This window comes from Palaemon carinicauda, chromosome 8 (assembly GCF_036898095.1).
Source record: "Palaemon carinicauda isolate YSFRI2023 chromosome 8, ASM3689809v2, whole genome shotgun sequence".
NCBI classification, from domain to species: Eukaryota; Metazoa; Arthropoda; class Malacostraca; order Decapoda; family Palaemonidae; genus Palaemon; species Palaemon carinicauda.
The window spans coordinates 142,435,247-142,456,326 of NC_090732.1; the positions used below are offsets into that span (position 1 = coordinate 142,435,247).

General features: G+C 40.0%; 1 protein-coding gene across 1 annotated transcript in view; it reads left to right on the top strand.

Annotated features, from left to right (window-relative positions):
* Positions 1-21,080, top strand: part of LOC137645998 (ran-binding protein 9-like) — a 218,945-nt gene extending 197,865 nt beyond the window's left edge. Inside the window, exons 11-12 of the mRNA XM_068379128.1 lie at positions 1,201-1,312; positions 16,932-21,080. Of these exons, the coding sequence (XP_068235229.1) occupies positions 1,201-1,312; positions 16,932-17,071 (252 nt within the window). The 3' untranslated portion in view covers positions 17,072-21,080. The remainder of the gene's footprint in view (positions 1-1,200; positions 1,313-16,931) is intronic.

Sequence of the window (21,080 nt, forward strand, 5' to 3'; positions counted from 1 at the left end):
GCGAGTCATCATCTGATTACCAAAAAAAAAAGAAAAAAAAAATAATAATTTGCTATTGTACTTCATTAAATGAAGTGCAATATAAAAACTAATAAATTTATATTATATGAATGATAATTGTAGGTTTATAATCTATCTCTCGTGAGTTTGAGTGCTTTTAAGTCAATAGTTTGGTGTTTGAGGTGTGTCAAACTCCCCTCTACAACTTTTTCTTAGTGTTAAGACGCAGGGTGATATTGGGGGTAATTTTTCGTGAAAAAAGGTGCGTCTTATGACACGGGAAATACGGTATATTTGCCATCCGTCCTGAATAATGTATCAAATTGTAATTTTTGTCACCTCCTAATGATGAAAATATACATTCGTGTGAACAGCATACACGAGTTAAATTTCATAATCGTCAGGGTCCAAAGACTCGGATCTATTGTACCTAAGCCGCCTCCGATAGCCTTACGCTGTTAGACGTTATTCAAAGTAAATTTATTCTCGGATATAAGGTTCGTTTTGCATACCTGTAAACTCCTAAGGGATTATCTTACATAGAAGTGTGATTTAACATCATTTAAATCATAAATTGGCATGAAATAATTGACGTTTAAAAACAGACACAAATTCTTTGCTGCACTTGAAATGACCTCGTTAGCTATAAATATGATCCTATCCCCTTGCGACATGACATCATTCAATTGATATACATAAGTAGTTGTCACTGTTGAAGGGAAAGCACGTCTATTTATAGAAACAACGCATGTAACGTAGTGTTCAGAGAGCGACTTCTGCTTGACCTACATGTACGTTACGAGTTGAGATCTCGATTGCTACTTCAGCTAAGAATATAAAAAAAATTGTACTTGTATAATTTCCCACCGGTACGATACGTAGTATTGAATAAACATACTGGTTGGAAGATTTGTGAAAAAGTATAAGCGTACTGGGTGGAAATGGAGTGTACCGGCGGGAAGAAATTTGAAAAATTAATTAATGTACCGGTGCGTTTATTTGATACTTCAGAGTAATGAATAAATAAAGCTTGGCTGAGCGGTACCAATTAATTGGGCTTGGCCTGTTAAAGACTCTTACTCTACTTGGTTTCCAAATTTACTCTTGAAATTTCTGTTTTTACATTATTGGTATTGTTAATAGCTAAATATGTGTTGTACTACTGCTGTAACCTAACTAATATTTTTTCTTTACTTTCAGAATGCATTTAGTCTTCTTGCATATACTGATCCATGGAACAGTCCGGTAGGTTGGCAGTTAGATCCTCTACAACGAGAACCAGTTTGTCAGTCTTTAAACTCTGCAATCTTAGGTAAGATAGTCAAGAGTTTAAAACTTGTTTTCTCTCTTAATTTTTTTTTTATGATCAAAGACTTTTTGGGCAAACTGTACGATTTAGGTGATTCATACTTTATGATGGTATAGATTCAGGTGATGCCACAGAAGCGACTGTTAAAAATTGGTGACTGTCAATTAGGTATGATGATTGAGAAATCAACAGCAGAGGCAACTATGGGATATACACGCACAAAATAAAGAAATAATTATACAGTAATACCTTGAGATATGAGTGTCCCAACATATGAGAAATTTGAGATACAAGGAAAGTTCCGAGCAAATTTTTGTCCTGAGATACAAGAAAAAAATTTGAGATATGAGGTAGTTCCCTATGCGGCCGCCAGGTGGCCGAGTGTGCAAGAGGCTTCTCACTAGGACAGCATCGCTCGGTCTTTCCCGTCGGATCTCCATCGCGTAAAGTTTATCTCAGAGCATCGGCCGTAGTGTTTTGTTTTTTTACGGGTTTTTTGCATTAATCAGCGCAGAATTCGGTGAATAAGCAATGGGTCCAAAGCAAGCGAGTGCAAACAAGGGTAGTGAAAAGAAAAAGCGAATGATGACAATCAAGGTGAAGCATGAAATAATAAAAAAAAAACATGAGTGGCGTAAGAGTGACTGAGCTGGCGCTCCAATATGAGAGGAGTACATCGACAATATGTACCATCCTCAAGCAGAAGAATGCTATAAAGAGCACCAAGCCTTCCAAAGGAGTAACCATCCTTTCTAAGCTGCGCAATGATATTCACGACGAGATGGAGAGGCTTCTTTTATTATGAATAAAGGAGAAACAGTTGGCGGGAGGTAGCGTGACCGAGGTGATCATATGTGAAAAGGCCAGCAGAATCTATGATGACTTGAAAGGGAAGCAAGCAGCCGAGAGAGGGGAGACTTTGACGCCAGAGGAAACCTTCAAAGCCAGCTGTGGTTGGTTGGATAACTTTAAAAAATGGACTGGGATACACTCGGTTGTTAGGCACAGGGAAGCAGCAGGTTCCGACTCGAAAGCCGCGGCAGACTTCGTCTCAACCTTTGCCTTAGTTATCGCCCAACATGGCTTCATCCTTCAACAAGTCTAAAACTGTGATGAAACTGGCCTTTTCTGGAAGAAGATGCCCAAGAGGACATTCATCACGGCAGAGGAGAAGAGAGTACGGGCCATAAACCCACGAAGGACCGGTTAACTCTAGCCATGTGTGCCAATGCCAGCGGTGACTGTAAGGTCAAGCCACTGCTGGTGCACCACTCGGAAAACCCACGTGTTTTCAAGAGCCAAAGGATCTTGAAAGAAAAACTGCAAGTGATGTTGAAAAAATTATAAATAACAATGTGTCGCGCTGAGGCTTGGGTTACGCAGCATTTCTTTACAGAATGGGTTAATCTGTTCTTTGGTCCGGCAGTCAAAAAATATTTGGCCGAGAAAAACCTGCCCATGAAATGTCTCCTAGTCCTTGACAATGCCCCCTGGTCACCCTCCTGGTCTCAAAAAGGATATTCTTGATGAGTTTAGGTTCATCAAGGTTCTTTATCTCCCGCTCAACACCACGCCACTCCTCCAGCCCATGGACCAACAAGTTATTTCTAACTTCAAAAAACCGTACAGGAAGCATTTGTTCAAGAAATGCTTTGATGTCACAGATAACACCAGTCTCACCCTTCGTGAATTTTGGAAGGAACATTTCAATATCGTCCATTGCTTAAAAATTATTGACGATGCATGGCAGGGTGTCACAAGAACTCTTAATTCAGCATGGAAGAAATTGTGGCCAGCTTCCGTCGCTGTGAGGGACTTTGAATGGTTCGATACAACAGACCCTGATGACCTATTGTGATGGATGAAATCGTCTCTCTTGGAAAGTTCATAGGGCTGGGGGTAGATGAGGCAGACGTGAACGACCTTGTCGAGGAGCATCAGGAAGAGCTCACGACACAAGAATTGATAGAGCTCCAGGATATGCAACATTCGGAAGTGTTGCAGGAGCTCAGTAGCGAGGAGGTGGTGGAAGACGAGGGCCCCCTTTCTACGGCAGAAATCAAAGACATGGTAGCGAAGTGGCAGGAGTTTTCTAATTTTATGGAAAAGAGGCATCCGGACAACTCGGCCTGTGGTCGTGCGTTGGCCTATTGTGACGACGCTTGCGTCATTATCGCAACATTTTGAAAGGGAGACAAAAGCAAACATCCTTAGATAGGTTTCTTTTAAAAAGGCCGCCAAAAAGTGAAGATGAAAGCGAAGCAAAAAGAGCCAAGCCGGAAGAAGAAGAAAGTAAAAAAATCAAAATTAAAACAAAATTAGAATTAAGTTTAGTGTAACGTAAGATTAACATTTTATTTTTAAGTGTGTGTACAGTAAGCTATTTTCATTTAAGTTAAATTTAAAGTTGCTAATTTCATTTAAGTTGAGGTTATGTTACGCAGTGTTACAAAACTGTAGCGTACCAAATGTGTTGCCGTCAAGTCTCTCTCCTCCCCGTCCTCTCTCCCTCCTCCTCCTCCTCCGCACACACCGCCGTTAGCCGCTACCATCTGTCTCGAAGGTAAGAACTCCATAATAATGTTACATTTTATTGAGCATCATAACCAGTTCATAGGTATTTGTCATTTTGTGAGTGTAAAATGTTAATTACAACAATTAAAAACATGTTTTCCCACAGAAATATATTGTTTTTAGGTGTTTTTTCAGAGGGTGGGAACGGAATAATTTTTTTTTTAGTTATTTTATATGGGTAAAATTCATCTGAGATACGAGCAAATTGATACAAGCTTCGTCCCGGAACGCATTAAACTCTTATCTCAAGGTATTACTGTAGTCATACCTCATGTTAATTTTTTTTACAATCGTACATACATACAGTATACCAAGGCACTTCCCCCAATTTTTGGGGGTAGCAGACACCAAACAAATGAAACAAAAAGGGGACCTCTCCTCTCTACGTTCCTCCCAGCCTGACAAGGGACTCAACTGAGTCCGGCTGGTACTGCTAGGGTGCCACAGCCCACCCTCCCCCGTTATCCACCACAGATGAAGCTTCATAACGCTGAATCCCCTACTACTGCTACCTCCGCGGTCATCTAAGGCACCGGAGGAAGCAGCAGTGCCTACTGGAACTGCATCACAATCGCTCGCCATTCATTCCTATTTCTAGCACGCTCTCTTGCCTCTCCCACATCTATCCTGTCACCCAGAGCTTTCCTCACTCCATCCATCCACCCAAACCTTAGCCTTCCTCTTGTACTTCTCCCATCAACTCTTGCATTCATCACCTTCTTTAGCAGACAGCCATTTTCCATTCTCTCAACATGGCCAAACCACCTCAACACATTCATATCCACTCTAGCTGCTAACTCATTTCTTACACCCGTTTTCACCCTCACCACTTCGTTCCTAACCCTATCTACTCTAGATACACCAGCCATACTCCTTAGACACTTCATCTCAAACACATTCAATTTCTGTCTCTCCGTCACTTTCATTCCCCACAACTCCAATCCATTCATCACAGTTGGTACAATCACTTTCTCATATAGAACTTTACAGTCATGCCCAACCCTCTATTTTTTACTACTTCCTTAACTGCCCCCAACACTTTGCACCCTTCATTCACTCTCTGACGTACATCTACTTCCACTCCACCATTTGCTGCAATAACAGACCCCAAGTAATTAAACTGATCCACCTCCTCAAGTAACTCTCCATTCAACATGACATTTAACCTTGCACCACCTTCCCTTCTCGTACATCTCATAACCTTACCCACATTAACTCTCAACTTCCTTCTCTCACACACCCTTCCAAATTCTGTCACTAATCGGCCAAGCTTCTCCTCCACGTCTGCAACCAGTACAGTATCATCCGCAAACAACAACTGATTTACCTCCCATTCATGGTCATTCTCGTCTACCAGTTTTAATCCTCGTCCAAGCACTCGAGCATTCACCTCTCTCACCACTCCATCAACATAAGTTAAACAACCACAGCGACATCACACATCCCTGTCTCAGCCCCACTCTCACTGGAAACCAATCGCTCACTTCATTTTCTATCCTAACACATGCCTTACTACCTTTGTAGAAACTTTTCACTGCTTGCAACAACCTTCCACCAACTCCATATAACCTCATCACATTCCACATTGCTTCCCTATTAACTCTATCATACGCTTTCTCCAGATCCATAAACGCAACATACACCTCCTTACCTTTTGCTAAATATTTCTCGCATATCTGCCTAACTGTAAAAATCTGATTCATACAACCCCTACCTCTTCTAAAACCACCCTGTACTTCTAAGATTGCATTCTCTGTTTTATCATTAATCCTATTAATCAGTACTCTACCATACACTTTTCCAACTACACTCGACAAACTAATACCTCTTGAATTACACCACTCATGCACATCTCCCTTACCCTTATATAGTGGTACAATACATGCACAAACCCAATCTACTGGTACCATTGACAACACAAAACACACATTAAACAATCTCACCAACCATTCAAGTACAGTCACACCCCCCTCCTTCAACAGCTCAGCTCTCACACCATCCATACCAGATGCTTTTCATACTCTCGTTTCATCTAGTGCTCTCCTCACTAACTCTATTGTAATCTCTCATTCTCATCTCCCGTCACCGACACCTCAACACCTGCAACAACAATTATATTTGCCTCCCTATTATCCTCAACATTCAGTAAACTTTCAAAATATTCCGCCCACCTTTTCCTTGCCTCCTCTCCTTTTAACAACCTTCCATTTCCATCTTTCACTGTCTCTTCAATTCTTGAGCCAGCCTTCCTTACTCTCTTCACTTCTTTCGAAAACTTCTTATTCTCTTCATATGAATGACCCAATCTCTGACCCCACCTCAGGTCAGCTGCCCTCTTTGCCTCACTTACCTTGCGCTTTACTTCCACATTTTTCTCTATTTTTCATACTTCTCTACACTATTACTCTGTAGCCATTCTTCAAAAGCCTTTTTTTTTCTCTTCCACCTTTACCTTCACTCCTTCATTTCACCATTCACTGCCCTTCCTCATGCTGCCTCCAATAAGCTTCTTGCCACACACATCACTTGCAATTCCAAAAAAAATTTCTTTTACTAACTTCCACTCCTCTAAATTACCAGTTTCTCTTACTTTCACTTTCACAATAATAGAAAAAAAAATGTACATTAAATTTTCTTTTTTATATTCTTTACTGTTTTAAATGTATAATTTGTTTCTACTCATATAAACTCTGGTCCCTTACATAGGATATCAGCTAGCTAGAATACAGAAGTTAAAAGATGTAACAAAGTTTCAAACAACTGCCCAATAGTTGGGACCTAGTACGTAGCTGGGAGGCAACAACCTCAGAGAGAGCCATTGGCTTTTAAGTTGAGTGACGCCTTGCAGTTGCTATGGCCTTCCGTGGTGTTGACTGGTTCTCCTTCGTAGGATAGTTCAAAGCATGCCATTTCAGTTGGATACGAGCAGCAATCTCCATCAGTTCTGCCTTAAAAGGATGTCGGCCCTTCTGCGTCTGTGCTTGCAGTGGCCTCTCTTCCACCCTCAGAGCCTTCAGAAAGAGACTTCTCCGAGGTCTTTCCATCAGCAATGTCCTGCCTCTTCTTGTCACTGAAAGTCAGAAAATACAAGATCCTGGAAGCGATTGCATGAAACTGTCCATCATGGAAGGACCTCTCCTTCATAGCATAGCTCTTTGATTATGCTTACAGGGTTACTACTCAACCTCTGCCCCCCCCCCCTTCCTGAGGAGGGTCGTAGACTTGCCTCTCATAGGTAGTCTACTCCCTCTAGGCTTCCAAGAGATGCTTCTTTTAGACACCCCTTGCCAAGGAGCACCTCCTTCAGAGAAAGATCACCTCACCGCTCTGATTCTCATCACACCTCAACCTCCTACAGACAAAGGACTCAGGATCACGCCTTCTCCCATTGAGCCTCACCCCAACATGGACTCGACCAGACGAGCCTCGATCAGACATGCCTCACCTAGAAGACCCTCGCCCAACGTACCTCACCTAGAAGCCCCTCGCCCAACGTGCCTCACCTGTACTCCCCTCATCCAGATGCGCTCCCCTTGTACAAGCATACATTGACAATAAACGAGTCTCGTAGTGGCTACTCCTCAACGCGCACAGCCAGATGATACAATTCTCCCAAGTTTACCACTATGCTTGCTCTCCCTCTAGATGCGCTTATCCAGGATGGTTTCTCCTAAGTACACTATTGTTGAACGTGCGTCTTGCAATAGGCACACATCGTCTAGAAACACTTCTGCTGTGTTTTCTTGCTCGCCAGGGTGCAACCCGCATTTGAGTATGCCTTTTGTGAGCCACCTGAAGATGTCTCCACTGGTCATGCTTCCTCTAGACAACCTGAGGTGGGGAAGGTAACCCCTATTGTGTCTCTTAGTGTGGTCCTGGTAGTAGTGAAGCCTGTTCCTGCACATATTCATTACGAAGATGTTTAGAATAAGTTGAGAAATAATATAAACCAAAGTCTTTGTTATTCGTTGATCTGCAAATCGTCCCTATCGATTTGGCCAAAAGAAGACTTGTTAGGAATAGACCGCAAGTGACTCCATTCGGAGGAGACAGCAGAAAGTGGACTCACAGACGAGTCTATTCCCCAGGGAGATTTCCCTGATGTATAATTGTTGCATAACACCCATAGAGATATTGCCTGTATTTCAGAGATGGAGGAAAGAAGACTCGAAAGTTACATCTGCACAGGTTGAAACGATACCTGTTTCTGACCTTTCAGGACACTCACGCAACAAGCCCCACTCCTCTTGACTGCAGCCTCCTGGTGTGGGGAGTGTAGACTATATAAGACCCTTCCTAAGAGGTCTTCCAGCCCTAAAGATCCCAGGCTTGCAAGAATTGCCAAGAAATCTCAGCGTGCAGGGTAAATGAGTAGGGAACTTCCATGGTCTATCTTGGCCACGGAAGGTAGATTCGCAGGTTTCTGCAAGGAAGGGCTCTTTGAAGACCACAGTCATGATTAGATGAGCAATAACGTCCATGGACTTCATAACCACTATCGACCTGAAGGATGGTTACTTTCAGATCCCTTTGCATCCTTCATCCAGGAAATTTCGTGATGTCGTTGCGGACAAAGTATACCAGTGCTAGAGGCTTTGTTTCTATCTATCGACAGCCGCACAGATCTTCACCCTATGTAGACGATTGGCCAACACAGTACTTCACCGAAACAGACTTTCATTTTGTCGCGATCTGGGGATCATGGTGATTCAAAAGAAGTCTGTGTTAGTGCCCCTCATGAAAACTCACCTACCTCGGGATGGACATCGACGCAGATCTCAGAAGAATATTCCCATCTCAGGATAGATTGTCTCGCCTGAAAGATGTTGCTTTCCCCTTACTGCAACAGTCTTGTCTGTGTGCATATCACTGACAGAGACTCCTTAGAGACATTGAATTTTCTTAGAACATTTGGTGCCAACCAGTCGTCTTCACCTTCATTCTCTACTGTGGGAATTGAAAGGGCAATGTTTTCAACATATCAACCAGCCCCCTCTCACTAGTGTCAATAAGGAAGAGGCCAGAAGATAACTTTGTTGGTGGTTGGACGGCTCCAACCAGTTCCTTCTCTTCACTGAAGGTTGGGGAGCACACCTCCTTTAGCACATAGTATCAGGTTGATGGTCATCACCAGAGTCATATGAACGTGCTGGAACTGAAGGTAGTGTTCTTGGCTCTTCAGCACTTTTTTTTTTCTCCCTCTGGTCACTCGGTGGTGTTGATGAGCGACACCACTGCCTTGGCCAGTGTCAACAAACAAGGTGGTACCGTGTCACTTCCCCTCTGTCAACTAGCAGTGAAAGTTCTGGAGTGGGCAGATCTATACTCGATGGCACTGACAGCTCATTTCATTTCCGGTAAATGGAGAAGTTGAACTGGAGGACTTGAGTAGTTGCTTCAGAATGATCTTCGAGCCTGCGGATAGAGACAGATCCTGACCTTGTGGGATATGCCCAGAATAGACCTGTTTGCTATGTCGCTGAACTGCAAACTCCAGAAACGATGCTGAACAGTAAGGTCCCAATTTACTGCGTTCAGTTCCAGTCCCAAGAGCCACGTTCAAGAACATGTTCCAGCCCCGTGGTACGGCCTTGACGCCTGTGTGTTCCCGCCCTTTTGCATCATCTGAAGCGTCATGAATTGAGTTCAAGTAATGCCCAACCTCAATCTGACTCGTGCTTATGGCCTCATATAGTGGTACCCGGACCTTCTACTTCTGCTAATAGGGCCTGGGGGAAATTGCCACCTCTTCGCGATCTGTTGTGCCAACCACATGCCAGGATCTTCCATGAATCAGTGGGATCCCTTTGGCTTTGCACATGCATTTCATCCAGCATCTCCTCTCAGAAAAGGCTATTTGTGCAAAGCTGTGCGTGAGATGTCTGGGTGCCTTCGCCGTTCCTCTATGTCCGTGTATCAGGCTAAGTGGGCCTTCTTCTTGGGTCGGTATCATAGGAGTGGTGTGTCTCTGAGCCTCTATTCCTCTCATAGCTGAATTTTTACTTAATCTCTGCATGGAGAAACACTCTTTCAACAGTAAAAAGCTATCACTCAGCCTGAAACCTAGTCTTTCGACTAAAGGGCGTAGATCTTTCTTCTCATGCGAAGTTTCAAACAAACCTGTCCTCCAGTCGAAGTGAGACCTCCCCCCATGAAACATAAGTGAAAGTTCTGTACTCGTTGAAGAGGGCCCCTTACAAAATAAACTGTTGGGACAATCCTCAGATTGAGATCTTGCCTAAAAAGTTTTTTTACTTTAAAAAACCTTGTTGGTTAGCTGCATGGTCTCTCTGTAAATGTCACTTATTCAAGAGGTTAGAGGCAAGCCTTTTTCACCTTCATCCCTGTGTGTGTTGTTAAAACCCAAAACCGGTCGGTTCCAAATCTTAGGTTTTTGTCTTTTCACGTGTGTTGTTAAAACCCAAAACCGGTCGGTTCTAGATCTTAGGTTTTTGTTTTTTCACAATACTAGTCTTCTATAGGTACCCGATGATCTTGATCAGTCGCTATTGCATCCTGTGATTGCTCTGATGTGTTATCTCAAACAAACTCAAGCAATCACACAAAAGCTCCAACACCTATCCATTAGTACAGGTAGGGTAAAGAAGAAAGTTATAAAGGACACCATTTTTTCATAGTTACGGAAGGTCGTTGATTGTACCCTTTCACCTCCCTCTTCCTCATTAGGAAGACCTTAATCCAGAGCACATTGAATTAGAAGTATTTTGTGGGAAGCTGCTTCACTGACATTTAAAAAGAATCTCTCTGTAGCACAGGTTCTTGAGGCAGGGGTATGGAAACATCAAACGAAGTTTACTGCTCTTACCTGGGGAATGTGATCCACAGGTACCTAGACACATTCTCTCTAGGGCCTATTGTAGCAGCACAACAGGTGGTATAATTACCTCGGCTCCTTTCACAGGACCATCAGCTCCGAATCAGGGCAAAGGTTGTGATTAAGTCTGGGATGAAAGTAAAAAGTGACTGGCCTCTTCTTTTCCTTTCAATCTTCCCCTTTCTTGGGGGGTACCGCATCAAGTGCTAAGTGTCTTTGCTTGCTGGAACTGGATCTCAGTGCAGTTAAGCCCCTCTTAGCATGTTGCTGTTCTATGCATAAGTATAGTAGTCTTTTCCCCTCGCTCCTTTACGAGGGGAAGCATGACGTAGATAGGCAAACCCATGTATCATAATTCTGCCATTTGTAAGGACATACGCAATTTCATTATGAACATTTGGCCAAGTCTTACGAGACATATTTTCAGCTCTAGAGAACCCTTCATGCCGGTGTACCATCAAGTGTTTGTTAAACTTCTATTACGTGAGGTGCCAAGATCCTTAACTCTTCAGCAATTCCAATGGAAGAGTTGGGAGTTTTCAGGATAATTTACCAGCCAGTTGGAACGGGGACTTCTTGCACATAAGGGTGAATATCCTATGTAAGGGACAAGGGTTTGGGTATGTGTGGGAACAAATGACTAATTTGGAGGGAATTTGTATTTTTCCTTAACTACAGTAGGCCCCCGCCATACGACATTAATCTGTTCCAGAGTTGGTATCGTATGGTGAAAATGTCGTATGGCGGGCAATAGAATAGCTAATGCGTGCAAAACCCCAGGTAAAAACATTGAAAATTAGTATGTAACAAAATAGTATAGTAAGCACTGCACTACAGTATACTATTATATACTGTACAGTACTGTAAAGGAAAAATTAAATTTTATTTACTTTTGGAGTGACGTGACTTGAGCTGGTAGTGGGTGGAGGCAGAGGGAGGAGGAGACGGTAGATATAAAAACGTATCAATGCTAATTGTGTTATGTACACTTAATAATAAATTTATTCTTACTATTAAATACTCAAAAATTAAAAATGCTCTTTTTTATCATTTTTCTCTTTTGAAATTATTTTTATGATTTCTTTTTTTAGAACTTAAAAATTACTTTTTTGGGGGGGATTCACTATTTTATCTTTGCTTTCTGACACTTCTCTTTTGGAGAAATATCTATCCAATGAAGCCTGTTTCTGACTATTCCTCAACATATTTCTAAAATGACTCATACACTTGTCATTAACACTCTCCATAAGACGACTTGTGTGAAGTTTTTCTGGGTGTTTCTTTTCAATGAAACTCGTAAGGTTTTCATACCAACCGATAGCTTCCCTTATTTCTGCCGATGTCGTTTCTTCAGTCTCCTCCCCATCCTCGCCACCACTAGAGCTGTGCTCTTCTTGAATGATGGTCAACTGCATTGCCTCTAACTCCTTCAAGTCTTCAGTCGTAAGCTCCTCCCTGTGCTCCTCGATAAGGTTATGGACGTCAGCCTCATCGACAAAAAGCCCCATGGACCTCCCAATTGAAATTATTTCCTCAACATCACCCTCAGGGGCAGGATCATCAACAGCCTCGTCTTCGGTTGAAGGATCGAAACCTTCGAAGTCTCGTTCTGCCACAACAGCTGGCCACAGATTCTTCCATGAGGAGTTCAAGGTGCGCCGTGAAACCTCATTCCAAGCTTTGTCGATCATCTTCAGGCATTGAACGATGTCAAAATGCCCCTTCCAAAATTCACAGAGGGTGAGTTGAATGCTTTTGGTTACTTTGAAGCATCTTTTGAACAGATGCTTCGTGTATAGCTTCTTAAAGTTGGCAATCACTTGCTGGTCCATTTGCTGGAGGAGAGGGGTGGTGTTTGGTGGCAGATAGAGAACCTTGATGAAGGAGAAGTCAGGATGAATGATGTCCTCGAGGCCAGGAGAGTGAGCAGGGGCATTGTACAGTACCAGGAGACATTTGAGAGGAAGATTGTTCTCTTCTAAAAAGTTCTTGACAGCAGGACTGAAGCAGACGTTTATCCACTCAATAAATATGGTCCTCGTGACCCAGGCCTTGGCATTAGACTTCCAAAATACAGAGAGCCTCTCCTTCGTGATATTTTGTGCCTTGAAGGCACAAAGATTCTTTGAGTGGTATACCAGTAGGGCCTTAATTTTTAAGTCCCCACTGGCATTTGCACAAAATGCGAGCGTAAGTCTGTCCTTCAGCGGTTTATGGCCAGGAAGTTTCTTTTCTTCAGCTGTGATATATGTACGGCGGGGCATTTTCTTCCAGAAAAGGCCAGTTTCATCACAGTTAAACACTTGCTAAGGAATGTAGCCTTCTCTGTTAATTACTTTCTCAAACTTCTTGAGGAATTTTTCTGCTGCTTTCTTGTCAGAACTGGCCGCCTCTCCATGCCTGACGACTGAGTGAATACCAGTCCTCTTCCTAAAGCAATCAAACCACCCATGAGAAGCCTTGAACTTTTGGGGGGGGGGCTTGCTGCGACGTTCCTTCGTTTCCGCCGTCTCTCTGGGCTTCCATGAGATTGGCAAAGATGGCGCTCGCCTTGTGCGAAATTACCGATTGCGTGAGTGCATCACCAGCGATTTCCTTCTCTTTAATCCATAGAAGAAGGAGTCTCTCCATCTCGTCGTTAATTGAGGTCCTACCACTGGCAAGGACAGTCATGCCTTTAGAAGACTTAATAATGGCTTCCTTATTCTTGATAATTGTACCAATCCTAGACTGGTTACAGCCATACATACTAGCGAGGGTAACGATGCGCAATCCTTCTTCATATTTCTTTATTATCTCCAGCTTCGTTTCCAAAGTAATCAACTTCTTACTTCTCCCTTTAACATCACTAGCAATCTTGGGACCCATGGCTAATGAATTAAAGTTATAATTAAGCACTAAAATGCACAAAAAATAGGATATCGCAAGCACCCACACGAGATCAAGTCTTTACGAAACGCACACGAGATTCTGAACTGAGCGCGCGTATAACGAAGAGAGAGAGAAGCAGCATCTCTCTCAGGCATTGTGGGAGTGATTTCGGCCAATAGCGTATCGGCATCTTAGTGACGCCTACCAATAGCAGACCAGCTTCTTAGTGACGTATGAGTGTGATGGTAGGCTAGTGACTCGCACAGTCGTACGCGTAAAAACCGCCAAGTTTGAGTTTTGGAATTCGATGCCGTAAGGTGGGGAAAAATGTCACAACGAGGGGACAAAAAAACATCGTATTCCACACCATAACGTGAAAAAAATGTAAGCTGGGAACGCCGTATACAAAACAGTGTCATTTATTCATATACTAGCCTGCCAGCACTAACCACTGACTAAGTCCCAGCTAAAATTAAAGTGAGTTGTCTGTGAGCAAGTAGGGAGGCGGTTGCCTCCCAGCTACTAAGTCGCCAACTACCTGCCAGTTGTTTGACACCTCATTAAATTTTTTAACTGACATGTTCCATTTTATGCTGTAATTATTCTTCCATGTAAGGGACTCAGGTTTATATATTTAGGGAAAATCGAAATAACCTCCAACTTTGTCATATTCATTTGAAATACCGTCAAAAAACATTAACTATCAAATGACATATAGTACCAGCGACAATATGAGATTGTCTTTTTTGGGGGTTACAGGGTGTCTAGGTGATTTTTAAAGTGCTAATGAAGAATGAAGTTATTTTTGTGATAAATTGTAATCTCTAGAACCTATCAACAACTTCCCATTAGGTAGAACTGTAAATCAAATCTATGTGAATTTTGAGAAGCAATTTGACTCGGTACAAGACTGAAAGTATATTTCTGTAGCTATAATGCAAAATTTTTCTTCTAGAATTTCATGTTACACAATTGCACAAGTTAATAGGAGCCAGTGTTGCAATTGCATTTGGTTCTAAACCTTTAGTGGTCATTAGGTCTATGTATTTGTGAAGTGCACATTTTGTAATTATTTTTTTTTTTCATGCCATTGAGGCTATTAAGTAGGAAAATAGGTTGTGGTAAACCATTGGAAACATCCCTGCCTGGATAGTCTATTGGACTGGAAGTCGAGCCCTACTCCAATTTGATAGTTTTTAGTAGTGTATGCAACCTTTTTTTTATTCAATTGAAACCATTAAGGAGGAAAAAAATTAGCCACAAGGGTTGTGGTAGCCTATTGGAAACGTCCCTGCCTGACAATCTGTTGGGCAGGAATTCGAGCCCCATTCAATTTGATGATGGTTTTTAGTAGTGTCTACAACCTCACCATCCTTGTGAGCTAGGGAGGAGAGGTTTGGGGAAGTCATCAGCAGCAATTGCCTGGCCCTCCCTGGTCCTAGCTTGGGGAGGGGCTGGGGAGCTGATCATATGATCATTTGCATTTGAATTGGTCACTATTGTATATAGGTGTTGAGCTTGTTGTTCTCTTGAATGAGAATCTGGTAAACATAATTGATAGGCATATCTTTTCTTGTATGCTAAAATACCAAGTGAAAGACAGACCCTGGTTCAGTGAGGATTGTAAATGCACTAATTAAGAGAAGCAGTTGTCCTATCATCTTACGATGGTTAACAGGTCAGATTTAATTTAAAATAACTATACGGAGCTGAGAGCTGTTGGTCGGAGAGTTTATGCTTCAACTGTAAAGGAATATGATTTGATGGAACATAAATGGTTGGCTACCCATAAATCTCCATGGAGAAGGACTCCTTTAGTTTTTCACAATCTAGGGATCGTGGGGACTCGAAAAAAAAAAGTGTATTAGTTCCCATTGTAAAGACTCGCTTATTTAAAAATATAGACATAGATACGGTCCTTGAGAAGATCTTACCCTCTCGGGATAGGGTATTTCGCCAGAGAAAGGTGGCGCTCCCCTGTCTTCAACATCCCTAACTGTTGGCACATCAGTGACAGACTACTAGGATACCTAAAATCCTTGGAGCCCCTAGTGCCAAGCGGTTGCTTTCACCTTCGGTCACTTCAGTGGGAGTTGAAAGGGCATTGGTGCCAACATCTTGACCATCCTGGTACCAAAAAGGCCAAAAAGGACTTGGAATGGTGGCTGGAAGGGTCAAACCTTCTAAGCTGTTTCTCACTCATAATGCCACCTCCTGAATTTCTGTTATTCATGAACGCATCCTTCATCAGCATGTGATATTGGGAAGCTGGTTTGAGCAGGAATGCTGATACCATATAAATGTGTTGGAGCTGAGAGGAACTTTTCTGGAATCCCAACATTATTTACCTCTTCTAGCCAGTCACTTGATGGTGTAAATATAGATTAAAAGTTGAGGGTGTATGAGAGGAATTTTTAATTTTAATTCCTTTATCTCATTATTTCCTTCATGATGGCTTGGTGTTAAATTTTGCAATTTGGATGCCCAAATTTTTACACGACTTAGTTTAAAGGTCACTCATGAATGGCAGAGATAAGGGAAAGGACAATGCTCTAGAAACTAACCATTATATACATATGATCAGCACCCATGCTCTTCTCCATGAAACTAGAACCAGGAAGGGCTAGGCAATAGCTGCTGATGGCTTAGCAGGTAGACCTGTAGGCTCGCCCATCGCTTAGTTTACAAGGATGGTGAGGTTGCAGACACTACCTCCATCAAAGTGTGAAGTCACAAAAATGAGTGTCAGGAGAGGTTTATCAAACTAAATGGAAATTATTAATAAAATCGGTTGCTTATATACTCACCTGACATTTCACATATGTGCCCCTAACTTCCCCACTGACTATTGAAGTCCAGAGGCTATCGACTAAATGACAGTGGAGATCTGGCTTACCCATGCGCATGTATTTTCATCAACCACCTTACAATCTCAGTACTACACTGAAATAGCAGGTCTATTTCAAAGAAACAAATCAGGAAATTTTTTAGTTTTCGAAGACTGACATTTAACCAGCTTCAAGAGTAGCAGGATGAACATTAGGTAAGTATAGAAATAACCAATTTTATTAGTATTACAATTCAATTATTCATGGAATAAGTAATTTATGGTGGTGCTTGCTTTGATGATGATGGAAAATGTGTACTTTTCCCTGTAAATTTGTGAGATTAAAAAAATTATATTCATATATTCATCAGTATTTGTTTTTTACTCCCTTTATTTTTGGGATATTTTTTCCTTTTAAATTATTTTAGTAAGTACAGTACAGTAGTTAGAAGTGGCTTTGATTATAGTTATCATTTGTGTAAAGTATTTGTCTCATACAGTACTTTTATTTACAGAGTCTCATCAGTTACCTAGAAGACCCCCCCTCGAGATATGTGTGGCACATACTAAACAGCTCATCAAACTCATGTCTCGTTCGGGTCTTGGATCTTGTGCCTTTGCCAGCGTGGATTCAGTACTTGGAAGCCAGCAGTGACAGTCCATGAGCAGGCCCTATTCTTCCTTCTCAGGGGCCTCAAAGCATTATATCTCATATTTTGGTCTGAATTCTAGAACTTTGTTTGGGAGTTGCTGTACCAAGTCCAGATCACAAGTAGTCAGTGATATGTTTTGGAAACAGTGAAATCACTGTCTAAACACTGACTGGATGTGGCAAGCTCAAGTAACTCTAGAATTTGAGACTATAATATTGCTCCGGCGTCAGGGAATTGCTTCAAAGACCTCAGTCAATTCAAAATACAGTAAAGGGTAACCTTTTTCATTTTGGAGTACTGAAGGTTCTGTAAATATGCCAATTGTTGTTTTTTTGACTGTAGTCAGCCACCCAAGCTCTCTCTCTCTCTGTGTAATGAAATGTTATGAGGATAATGGTTTATTGTATTGATATACTTATGAAGTACAATATGTTTGAGAAATCCCTTGGAATTGGTTCTGTTGCAAGCAACTGTGACGTCTGCTAGCATGAAAAGTTCCTGGGTATTCATTGTAGAATGAACCAAGTCCTTAATGGAGCCAGTGACAGTTATTTTAGCATGAAGTGGATTGTTTAATATTTGAATACTGTAATGTAACATTTGATTAATTTCTTTTATGGAGTTTTTTTTAAACTTGAATATCAAGTATTTTTTTTTTTTTTTTTTATTGAGGTACTGTTTTATGTCTGGTTTGAAGAAAAAATTTTGTGTTTGGTAAGGCAGTAAATTAGCAGTCTTTAAAGAAAGTTGGTAGCAGAGGTGTAGCAGATTTTTTAATAGGAAACAAAATTAGAAGAGCATTTTAAATTAATTTAGATTTTAATTGAAACAGCTTTGCCAATTAATTTCATCAATGGAACTTCTAAGTACCATTACTCTGTAGTGGTAAAGATTGAGTAACTCATTGGCATTGAAAACATTTTTATGTTCTGTGTTGTTGCAGAATGATGAATGATTCCATGAAATAGATATTATGGCTGTCGATCTCTTAACCTAAGGGGGTCTATATTCCTCGGTTGTCATTTGATCTCGCCAAGTTAGAAGCATATGCTGGTATAGTTTGGTGCATTAAATCTTTTATTAGTACAGTATAATATATATTTATTTCTTTTTTGATAAATGAGTTCTCTTCAAATTTTCTTAGTTTTTTTGAGATGGTAAAGCATAAAACTAGTTGTTTCAAGGCAGTACCCGTTGGTATTTGATAGGATTTGGCTATCCATCTTTTTCATATTTAGTAACTAGTAATTTTTTTTTACTGATGTAGGGCTGTAATAGTGAAGAGTAAATTTTCAAGCAACATTCTCTCCAAATGGTGAATATATGCATACATTTAATATATTTTCCAAAATTATCCACTTTTCACTTGTGCCTTGTATTTTTTCCATTTCTCCAATTTACAAGGTGGTTAAATCAAAATAGAGGGGAATGGTAACCTCCTACTTTGTTAACATTTAAAGGTAAGGAAAGGAAAACTTCATAAACATTGAGTGCATTATTAAGTTGATCACAATTACATCAAACAATAGGTAATTTTCCATTCTCTAGTGTAGGAAGTTAATTTTGTAATTGCTTTCACTAAGCTTTAACTTTTGAAATGCAGTATATTTTGAAAATTCGCTAATGTTTATTTTGTTTAAAGCTAAACAGATTTCCTAAATGTAGGAAATTTGAATTTTAGTGCTGAAATGGTAAAACAATTTTGAATGATGAGAAATCATATGGAACATTTGCAAAATTAAAAAATTAAGGGTATTAATCTTTTAGTCTGTTAGGTGACATATTTGTACTGGCTAGTTCCTAGGCCAATTAGAGTCGACAATCCTTATTGGGAGTACTTATTGTCGTATTTTGGGAAGCACTTCTTATTCATTACACAGATTTAAGTTGATCATAATCTTCCTCTTCTATCCTTAACTTTTTTTTATTTACAAGAATCTGTAAACATAGGGCCAATCCTTTGTGGTTCGTACATCTGCATTGTGTTATGCATTGCTTCCTACTCGACACTTATGAAAATATTAATTCTATTGTCAACTCCATTTATACCAGTAAAAGATGAAGCTTAGTTACTTTTTGCATTTACTTATGTGGTACGTATTTCTTGGTTTAGATGTCATCACCCTAGGAGAATGATCTGTTGCGAGTTTATGATAACAGCTTGGTTTCCTCAAGGATCCCAGATCTTGTAACTTAATTGACAAAATTATCAGTTTTAAATATTTTACATCGACATTGCTTTATTTTCTGTTAATATACTAGTAGGAGGACCCAGCCCCCCCCCCTTTTTTTTTTATGTTATCGGGCTAGGTATTAAATGATGATCCTTTTGAATTTTTCTGCTATTTTTAAAAGGCAATGGATGATGTTCTTTGTAAAGTGACTGATGGACATTTTATCCAGGAGTTTCAATTTGTTCCAAAAAGTGATATTTGTGTTCAAGATAAAATTTTCTGTTTGCAACTTCATGAATGTCAAGCTTTGTCCCCAGTGCAGAACATTTTCTCATAGTGCAACAATTCATGTCATAGTTTAGTCAATTTGGTAAAATAAAGATTTATGTAATGTGATTATAATCAAGTGTTCAAAAGGCTAGAATACAGTGTACCGAAATGTCATAGCCACATGAGTAACAGATACACAAAAAGGTAGTTTATGCATCAAAATTCCTTTCCTAGGAAATTATTTGGAAGTACAGTATTTAGATAGGTAGAGTACCAAGGAATATTGAAGTTCATTTAAAGTTAGTATGATTGTTCCATTAACTTTAATAGTTTTTGTCATGGACATTATTAAGCTTGAAAAAAAAAATTTACAGCATTAACAACTTTTAATTTTTTTTTATTCTTATGACTAAGTTTATGGCAGTAATTTATCAGAAATCAACTTTGCAGTTTTCTTTTTATTAACTAGCTCATTTGTATTTTAAAATATCTACTGAAATACTGGGTGTTGAATTAATTTTATCACCATAATTATTCTGCATTAACCTACAAGTTGAATTTGACCAAAGGGTTCCTCACAATATGTAAGTTTTTGTTTGTATTTTTTAATTATGATTTTCTTGTTTTTAAAGTATTTTTCCAAGCTACAAAAGTGATACTGTGCACTCAAGTACTTGCATTAATGAGTTAGGACCTTGCTGCTACAGTTACCAAATTACATTGAGTTGGTAGAAAGTGATAGTAAAGTATAGTATAGTGTATACTGTTTTTAAGTTAGCTGATGGCTGCTCCATGATGTTGGCCAAAGGAAATTTCTCATTTAAAGTAGTGTTGTTTGTCATTTAATATAAATGTAACATAGGATTTTTAAGTTATTAAAGTTGCAGTGAACTCACTATGCAATTGCTGACATTGGCACTGCCCTAAGCATCCTCTAACACTCATATTTTTCAGGCACCTAAATATTTGACTGTGATTCTCCAAGTATATTTTTGTTACTTTTCTTTTTACAGCTCTGCTATGCTATCATGATTTGGACCGGTGAAAATTTTGCTATACTTTTGGTTGGAAACATGAGTTTAGTTAAACAAATTATTGAATAATGACAATCCTGCTTCATTTTAAGTAACAGCTGCTTCAGTATCCAAAACAAAATTTGTTGATAAGAGCTAGAGAGAAAATATAACTGATGTGATTCCCTTTCGTGAGGAGTTTGGTCGTTATGTATTGATCTCCTTATTTTCAGTAAGTAGAGTAGGTAATCTTTTTATAATTTTGTGGCAAAAGATGTATCATTTTCTGCCACTTTGGGAAGAGGTTAAGATATATGAGCACGAGTGGCATATTTAGTCCAAGATTTATAAGTGTTCCTTATATGGTTGCTTTACATTTATTAAATTGTTTATTACAAGATTGTACCAGAGATTATACTCAGATTCCATATAAATTACTTATAAGTTTGCAATTAGTCTTATAGAACTAACCCAATAGAAATCTTACAAATGAATTAATTGTAATACGTTTCTATTTATGACTATAGTGTAAAATAAAAAAAAAATAGATTTCA